Source organism: Macrobrachium nipponense, chromosome 1 (genome assembly GCF_015104395.2).
Source record: "Macrobrachium nipponense isolate FS-2020 chromosome 1, ASM1510439v2, whole genome shotgun sequence".
Lineage (NCBI taxonomy): Eukaryota > Metazoa > Arthropoda > Malacostraca > Decapoda > Palaemonidae > Macrobrachium > Macrobrachium nipponense.
In genome coordinates, this window is record NC_087200.1 from 123,613,414 (window position 1) to 123,623,413 (window position 10,000).

At 35.6% G+C, this 10,000-nt stretch overlaps 1 protein-coding gene across 1 annotated transcript in view; it reads left to right on the forward strand.

Annotated features, from left to right (window-relative positions):
- Positions 1–6,111, forward strand: part of LOC135218929 (uncharacterized) — an 881,184-nt gene extending 875,073 nt beyond the window's left edge. The window contains exon 8 of the mRNA XM_064255370.1: positions 6,047–6,111. Coding sequence (XP_064111440.1) covers positions 6,047–6,111 — 65 coding nt within the window. The remainder of the gene's footprint in view (positions 1–6,046) is intronic.
- The last annotated feature ends 3,889 nt before the right edge of the window (positions 6,112–10,000 follow it).

Genomic DNA, 10,000 nt, shown 5'->3' on the forward strand with positions numbered 1-10,000 from the left:
TGAAAGTTTTTCCATAGCATATACACCCCGTGATGCCACAGAAATTGCCTAAAAAATATTATTGCAAAGATATGTTGTTAACTATCAGCAGTTATGCTATGAGCATACAAGATCACTTTCTCCATGATCCAGTCTCATAACTATCAGTGCTATAGTGAAATGAATGCACCAGTGAATCTAGTATATTTAAGAAGGTTGTATTGGGTCAGGTGTTTCATTCTTGTTGAAATAGATTGGTTGGTTTAGGAATATTCTTTCTTCCACTTTACTCTTACCTTAATGCAAAGGAGTTTTTTTAAATTGTATTAATTGTTATTAAATATCACCAATGACCAACGGAACAAGGGTCACAGTGGACTTTTACAGTTTGCCGTAATGATGGAGCTTTCACCACACATGTTACTTCTGCAAGTCTCTTCTCGACAGGAGACCCAATTAATCCAAAGAATGGGGTAGACGTTGTCGTCGCCCCCCCCCACCCCCCCCCCCAACCCACCCTTCCTCCTTCCTAACCCCCATCCTTAGCTCAGATTTTTGAGGGTTTAAATTGAGGACCACGACACTGGAAAAGAAACGACCATCCATACATTTTATTTCCAATATCCCCATTTCTGTCCTGCAAAACACCAGCCTTTTTTTTTCTTGTGCGTAAGCTTATTTGCCATAGATTTTCTTCACCAGCTTCGCCTACTTGTTCTTTCTGAGCCTTTCCTCTTAGTAAGTCTTGCAGTGTCTCGTTATCTTTCTTCAACTTTTGATTTTTTTCTTAGGCATTAACATATTGTTTTTCTTCAACAACTTCAAATTACTGTTCTTCTTTCTTTATTTCCCATCCCATTTCTCTAATTGAGTACTTGATGGTACTTAATCAGGCCTGCTTCATTCTTCATTAGTTAAAATTATTAAGTATATAATTTCAGTAATTTAGCATACTTGACTATTCAGCATTTTTCTGTTCGAATGGTCTCAATAGTGGACCGTCTTCACACTTTTCTCCCTTTTTGTGAATTAATAAAATGATAAAGTTTTTCCAAGCTGTAGGTTATAGAGCATTCTTGCAAACATTTTGTGTAAAGTTCAACGAGTTTTTTACTAATATGAATCTCTTCCATGTATTATTAAATCAATAGTTAGGGCCATCTTCTGCTGCTTCGTTTCTTTTCATGCCTTTTAATGCTTTCTTTAAGTTATTTAATTATTATACTATTGGACAGCCCCACTGTATTGATATCCTCAGTAATTTTTATCAGCAATCATTCTCATTTGTTGATTAATATTTTTCCCTTTTCATCCTATTAAAGGCATATATAATATATATATATATTATATATATATATATATATATATATATATATATATTATAATCATATATATATATATATATATAATATACATACATATATATATATATATTATATATATATATATATATGTATGTATATATATATATATATATATAAATGATATATATATATATATATATATATATATATATATATGCTTGTTATAGGATGACAGGGAAAAATATTATACAACAAAATGAGATGGAGTTGATCAAAAAATTACTGAGGATTTCTATAACCAGTGCTGTCCAATAGTGATAATAAAATAACCTTGTTCAATAGAAAAATAATAAAACAAAAACCTGAGGCCGCTACCAAAAGTAACAGTAGGAGAAGTTAAAAAGAAAAAAAGCATTAGGAAAAGCATGAAAAGAACGAAGCAGCAGAAGATGGCCTAACTATTGATTTTCAATAATACATGGAAAGAGATTTCATATTAGTAAACTCGTTGAACTTTACACAAAATGTTTGCAAGAATGCTCTATAACTACAGCTTGGAAAAAAAAACTTTATCATTTTATTAATTCACAAAAAGGGAGAGAAAGTGAAGACGGCCCACTTTTATATATATATATATATATATATATATATATATATATATATATATATATATATATATATATATATACCCTAGATATAGTGGCATTCTCTCAGACTCGTATCGCTGGTGAGGGACAACTGCGTGAAGATGGTGGTGGCTATACATTTTCAGGAAGGGACAAAAACCTGGAACACCAAGACAGTAGGATTTGCTGTTAAAAATTGCATGGTTTTCAATTTAACAGAGTACCCAAGTGGCAAAAATGACCGCCTAATGAAACTCAGACTGGATCTTGAGGGAAATAAACATGCCATAGTGATCAGTGCTTACGCTCCAACACTTCTTGCAGAGGATCCAAAAAAGAATTATTTTATGCCGCTGTAGACAGCTCTCACAGCTATCCCAAATGAAGACAAAGTTCTCCTTTTAGGTGACTTTAATGCCAGAGTAGGAAGAGACAGTGACATCTGGAGAGGTACCATTGGAAAAGGGGGCGATGGCAAAATTAATGCAAATGGACACTCCTACTCTCAGAGTGTGTTGAACGATCTGCTAATAACTAATACTCTTTTTAGGCAGAAAAATAAACTTAAAATCACCTGGCAACATCCAAGATCTAAACATTGGCATCTCTTAGCTTACATTATAGTAAGATCTCGTGGTCGAAAGGATGTATTCCTTACATGATCAGTGACTGGACCCGAATACTGCTGGACTGACTACCGTCTGGTTTACACTTGTATCTGGATGAGGATCTTGACTAAAAAGAGAAACGCACATCTGAATGACCCAAAGTCTGTAGCAAAGAAGAAAATGAACCGCACAGCAAAAGCTCAGATACAAAATGCCACAAGGGAAATGAAAAACAAGTGGTTGACAGACAAAGCAAATGAGCTCCAATCCTTCTTTGACAGAAAGGACATGAGAAGCCTTTTCAGCGGAATGAAAGCTATATCTGGGCCAAGTTCCCAAGGGCTAGCACCCTTACGTAGTCAAGACGGCACTCGACTCCTTAAAAACAACAATGAAATCCTGTCCTGTTGGAAAGAACAGTTTAAAGAACTGCTTGATAGAGACCCTGTGATAGATGAGGATGTACTACAACTCCCTCGTTTTCCTTGGATATGACACTTGAAGTGGTACCAACGCTAGAGGAAGTGGAGTTGGCTATCTTCTCTATGAACAACAACAAAGCTGCAGGACCCGACAACATTCCTGCTAAAATATATGAATGTGGAGGACCAACCTTACATCGTCAACTTCACCAACTAATTGAAAAACTCTGGATGCATTAGGAAATTCCAAATGACTTCATAGATGGAATTATCAACACAATGTTTAAGAAAAAGGGAACCGATCAGTTTGTGGAAAGTACAGAAGAAATACCGTCCTGTCAGTAGCTGGGAAGGTCCTAGCAAGGATTCTTACTACAAGACTAACACCTCTAGATGAGAGGATCCTGCCTGAGTCTCAGTTTGGTTTCAGACCTGCTCGTGGTACATGGTTTTCTCAGCGAGGCAGCTACAAGAAAAATGTCGAGAACAACAAAAACCTCTTTACATGGGATTCATTGACCTGACTAAAGCTTTTGACAGTGTCAAGCGTGAGCTGCTCTGGGAGATACTATCTAGATAGGGATGCCCACCAAAATTCATTAAGATTCTGAGGCTACTACGTGATAATATGTCGGTGACTGTAATGGCTAATGGTAGATTTACTGAACCTTTTAAAGTTAAGTCAGGCTTAAAACAGGATTGTGTCGCTGCTCTTACCGTTTTTTCTATATTTATAACTGTGGTTTTGCACCTCATTCAAGATGAATTGCCTCAAGGTATCTCCATCAATTACAGAACAGATGGAAGAATGTTCAGTCTCAACCGGTTAAAGGCTAGAACTAAATAATTGTTACTGCTATTGTTGAGCTTCAGTATGCAGACGACAACGCTGTCTGTACTCAAACTGAAAATGATCTGCAAATTTTATTGAATCCATTTGCAAATGCTTACTCTCGTCTTGGGCTTTCCATCAATATTAGAAAAACCCAAGTATTATATCAACCACCCCCAACTGAAGCCGTAAGAGTTGCACCTACTCTAGAAATTAATGGAGAAGCTCTAGAACTGTAGATCGCTTCCCATACCTGGGCAGTCATTTATCTTCAAATGCCAATATAGATGACGAAGTTCAATATCGCTTAAGATGTGCTAACTCAGCTTTTGAAAAACTACGCATCAAAAATTTTTGATGATCATGGCTTGTGTGTTAACACCAAAATAAAGGTATATCAGCCAATTGTCCTACCTACCCTTCTTTATGGTTCCGAAACATGGACAACTTACTGACGCCGTGATAAAGTCCTTGAGAAATTCCATCAGCGGTCCTAACGAAAGATCTTTATAATAACTTGGGAAGACCGCCGCATTAATGTAAGTGTTCTTGTAGAGGCCAACTGCCCCAGTATTGAGGCCATTATAATAAAAAGCTAGTTGAGATGGGCAGGGCATGTTGTCAGAATGGCAGACAGCCGCCGCCTTCCCAAGCAGCTCTTTTACTCAGAGCTAAGTGACGGGACTCGAAATTTTGGCAAACCAAGGAAAAGATTCAAAGACAACTTAAAAGACAACTATGTGACATTGACTATAAAACATGGGAGTCCGATGCACTGGAGCAATCTGCTTGGAGATTTAAAATGAAGGATGGAATTAAAAATTATGAAGCATCATCTGGAGAATCGTAGAGCTGCAAGACAAGCTCGTCAGGTCCATCCACACCCTCCACTCCCACCTAACAACACATGCCCCAGTTGTGACAGTCTAATTAGTAACATAAGAATCCATCAGTAACAACATCCCAGAGCATTCATACTCGAATCGAGTGATAGCCATGATGATGATATATACATATACATATATGTGTGTGTTTGCTTGTGTATAAATATATATACATACTACATTATATATATATATATATATATATACATATACATATATATATATATATACACTATATATGTATATATATTTTTTTACACAAACACACACACACACACACACACACACACACACACACACACACACATATATATATATTATTATATATATATATAATATATATATATATATAAGATATATATATATATATATATATATACTTACATATACATAGGTTACGGAAATGTTCCTTTAATAATCCCATTTCCGCTCTAGCTCGGAATTGATATATTTTGATATATGTTAATCGAAGCGGGAATTTTTTAGTTGATAATAACTTCGTCCTCTCGTGGATTCGTACCAGCGCACACAGGAGAAGTCAGGAATTCAGTGACGTCTTCTTATCGACATGTTAGCCGTGTCGCTAAGAAGACGTCACTGAAGTCCTGATTTCTCCTCTGTACGCTAGTTCGAATGCACGAGAGGACGAAAATATTGTTAACTAAAAAATACCCCTTCGGTTAGCATATATGAAAATATATTAATTCCAAGGTAGAGCGGATTTGATATTAAAGGACATTTGTTGCCTAATGCATGTATATGAATCACGGTGATGAGATCAAAATTCATTATGTATATAATTTTATGTATATATATATATATATATATATATATATATATATATGTATATATTGTTTGTCTGTGTTTTGTGCGTTTCTCTCTCTCTCTCTCTCTCTCTCTCTCTCTCTCCTTCCTTTATAGTCCGTAATCAAGTTGCCTGTGCGCTGGTAATACAAATGTTTTCAGCTTCTCTGTGTCTTATTCCATGTTGCTCTCTCTTTCTCTCTTGTTACCAGCTGATTGTATGATCTAAATGATATATCCAATCATGGGGTTAGTGCCATCTGTTCACTTCAAACAGTGCACGGTAGGCATTACCAAGGGGTGTTAACATCGTCCATTCTGCCCCTAGCTGTACCAACTTTTTAGCCTTTTACTTTACCTCCATTCCTACATCCTTTCTTCCGTTTTGTCTGACCTCTTTATTCCTCTTTGAGTTTTCTCCTAATTGCACCATGTATCCCATCTCATTTATTTTATGATTGTCTTTATCTTGCTGTCAAACTGCTCCTTCCCCCTCCTTTTACTGTCTTTTTATATGTAGCTAAAATATCCCGATTCATTCAAAAGCTTTCATTTGTAATAACCATAAAATTGTTCTCTTTCGCCAGCAAATGTGGTTCCACCCTGGTTCACTGGGAGCATCTCGATCGACGCCGAGGAGAAGAAAGGCTGACTACTCTCTGCTGGATATGAATCCGCATACAGGAATATTTGAGGTGAGTTCAGTTTAATCAGTTCAGATGCGAAAATCCTTTCAAGTGACTGCAGTTGTAGTCAGTCACGGTATGTGTGGGAGGGGAAGCGTTGGTCTTGACTCAGTCGACTTCAGGGAATCTTAGGTGGGAGTTGAAATAGAATTCAGACGGTTCCGCTGTGTCTCGGGTGAGTGGAAAGGTTAAATGAATGCAAAAATATGGGAGGTGGGAGAGAGGAAGTCGGGGACTGGGGTAAGGCAATAGTGGCCCTGCTCCCTTTGGTGTTATTCACTTCAGGACAAGGCCGTTATAGCATTATTCTGTTTTTTGCTTATTCGTTTGTCATTTTATTTATCATTTTAAACCTAGACTTCTTAGTATAAAGATAAAAGTCTCATATAACCTAAAATTTATTGACATTGTTGAGTACTTTTCTTGTACTTGCTCTCATTGTTTGGAAAATTTATTTTATTACCTATCCTAATGATTTTATACACTAAAGATCAGATTTTAAAATAATATAGTTTTTTTATGAAAACCCAGAATAAACTAATCCAGCCCGCAGCATTTAATTTATTAGCGTTTTACACTTCTACGTGTTTATCGTTCAGCTATGTCTTGGAAGCTTAGGAAGAACACCCCCCTCTGGTTTCATCTCTCATTAGACAAATGAAAATATTTTTCCATTTGTCTAATGTTATTTATTTGAATTCCTTCATAATTTTTACATATTTCTAGTCTTTATTTTTGCTTTATGTACCCAATTTGTGTCCATTTGCCTAACCCTTTGTGTGTATTTAATGTTTAGTTCGTGTTTTGCATTTGTTTAATGCACCTATTTTACCGTCACTGTTTTCATGTCCTTAAATGTATTGGCCATGTTCTTTGTCAACAACATATTAATATTCCTATTCCTTTACTAGGTATTAAATTTTGTGGTGTATCAGTCTTAATATTCTCAGTGATTTGCTCATTTCCAACAGCCTGTTTGCTATTTAAAAAGCACCAAATCCATCATAAGCTATTCATATCCCGGTTTCCATTTACTCAGAACTACTTCCTGTTTATCTCTTCTTAATCAACATACCTCTCGTCGTTTCATTGAAAGGTTTTGCAATTCCCCATCCATAGCCTGTTTTCTGTTGATGCGCACCATACCTGCTCTCACATTCATTAGCGCGCGTACACGTTAAACCCGCTTCTTCGTCCTTGTGTTGCTCGGAGGCATCCAATTAATTTCAATCCATCGTCAGTGCCATTCAGAACTGAATTAATCAGTTCTCATTGCGAAGTCGCTCACAAATTATCGAGCGTGGTATGTAATCCACTGAACAGCATCGTTTGATAGATGCTCACTGATTATGAAATCATGAATGAAATTAGTTAGGCGAACTATGTCCAGTCAGAATTCCTGAAGCAAGCTTAGGCGTCGATTAATATTTGTCTCTCATTTTACAAAAGTTGCAAGTGCTTTCATGGTGGAAGCAAAGTCAACTTGTGTAGTCACATTACTGTAGAAAATCCGTGTTGATGTTAATCCTTTATTTAGCTCTGACACCAAGAATGAAGCAATTGTTGTTTATTTTGTTTTTTGGTGGGATCCACCTATCTAAAATTGCTTTAGAGTTTTGTAGTGCCAATTAAACAATTCACATTTTGGCAAAAGAGTTTTCCGTTACAATTTTAAAATTGATGATTACCGTACTCAGAATGCTTATCGTACAGTTAAAACCTTACTTGTAAACTTGCTAACTTGTAAACTTAATATAACGTATTTTTATTTTATTGCATGTGTTAATAGGATTTAATTTTTTAGGAAAATATGCGTACTTCTATCCAGCTGGGGTAAAAAATGTCTACTTCGATTAAAAGATGAAACATCCCAGGGATTGACGTAAAGAAGAGTATTTTCACCTATTTTTTCTCATGATAATACTACAGCTATCATTAATAGTAATGATTATAACAAGTACACAATTTTTGTTAGTTTAATAGATCTATATTTTCCTTTGTGTTAAAATAATTGACCCATGGTGCCAATTAATTACACATAACATGAATTATTTTTGAAAAAATACGCGTTATTGTTAGACTGTAACTACCAGCAATGAATATAATTGTTGTTTGTGTTATTTATAAATGTTTTTATTTAACTTGGTTTCGTGTCTGTTTGCATGTCTTGGTCAAATCTTGTAGATCAGTTTTCGACTTGATCCCTTCGTCCGATGGACTTGAAATTTTTCATGATTACTCACTCCCGGGGGCAACACAACCTTGCATGATCAGTAGGTCAGCATTGACCTTTATTAGACCCTACAGGGACCTCTCCCAGGATTCGTATGAATGCACTAAAAAGTGAAAAGTTAATTTCTTGAGAAACACCAGAATTTTCTTAAAATTTATCACGTCCAAAAAAATAAAAGCGTCGGTGCCGAACATTTAAGGAAAGGTTATAAGAAATAAGAAAATATATTTATTTTCTTGTAGCATTTCCATCCATGTTTGGCGCCCAAGCTTTCATTTTCTCAATATGATTAATTGTAAGAAAATCCTGGTGTCTCAAAAAATGTGTTTCACTTTTCAGTGCCTTGTAATAAAAGCCTTTTTTTAAAAACTTTTTCTTATAGTATTTATTTTATTCTTAACGAATCACATATCCAAAATATAAAGCAACTTACTCCATAACCCCATTCTTTAAGAAATTTGGCATTTCAATATAGCTGTCCATTTATTATACCAACACCCAAGCTCCTCCAAATATATTATAGGCTCTAAGGAAGCTGTCAGTGCCAGTAATGAAAATTCAATTATCAAACTGAAGTGAAAAATGCCACATGTTTAACTTCCTCCTTCGAGCTTTTTTTTTTTTTTTTTTTTTTTTTTTTGAACGGTAAAATAGAAGCCACCCTAGCATTACCATTATGAATCACTACTCATACCATATTCTTTGCAAATCAAATGTCTATTCTTCCACCATTCATGTTGGCGTTCATTACTCCATCTTCTTAATTTCCGTATACCGCGACAACTTTCTTTTTTTGCCCGCACTCATTTTAAGCTTCATCGAAATGCTCTCCATGGATCCATGACTACATTCTACTCGGTCAGGTCACGTACTCTCTCAAGTTCTCGCTACCTTCTCCCATTTGTTGTTATGACTTGGCATCTTTTAATCTATTTTTTCAGTACTACATTTGTCCTGTACACCTTGCAACTTACTCAAATAATCGTTTTCCTTTGCTAAATATGACATGTCCTCATCCTACCACTTGATAATTTTTTTTGAGGCATTAAGCAACTTATGATTCTTATCTACACTTGCCACCTGTCTTTAGCCCAGTTTCTCAGTATATAGTTGTCACACTTCCTGCTTATCATACTCACTTGTATTAAACACATTTACAGCCCCATTTTCGTATGTTCATCTCCACTTAATTTATATCTCGCCTTTTTTTCTCCTCAACCAATTAATTATCATATATTCTTTTTTTTTTTACCATTTTCCCATTTTCGAAGAGAAAATACACTTCTGAGCCATTTTCTTTGGAAACTATTTATTTCTAGGATCTAAGCCTCCTTCCAAACACGTTTACACAAAATTTTTGTTCGTTCTTATTTATTGCAGGAACTTCAACAATGCCACCTGTTTCTTTACTTTTTACCTTAGCATTTCAATCACAACTACCCTTGATATCATTTATATGCCAAAATAAACGTCCTGCTTATATATATAAAAAAAACAACGGTGCCAGCTTCTTGATGCTCCTACATAGACGGTTCATTTCTTATCTCACCCACACATACACACTCACATACTTACTTCACTTCACTTCACTGCACTTCACACTTCCTGGATGGTACGGTTCT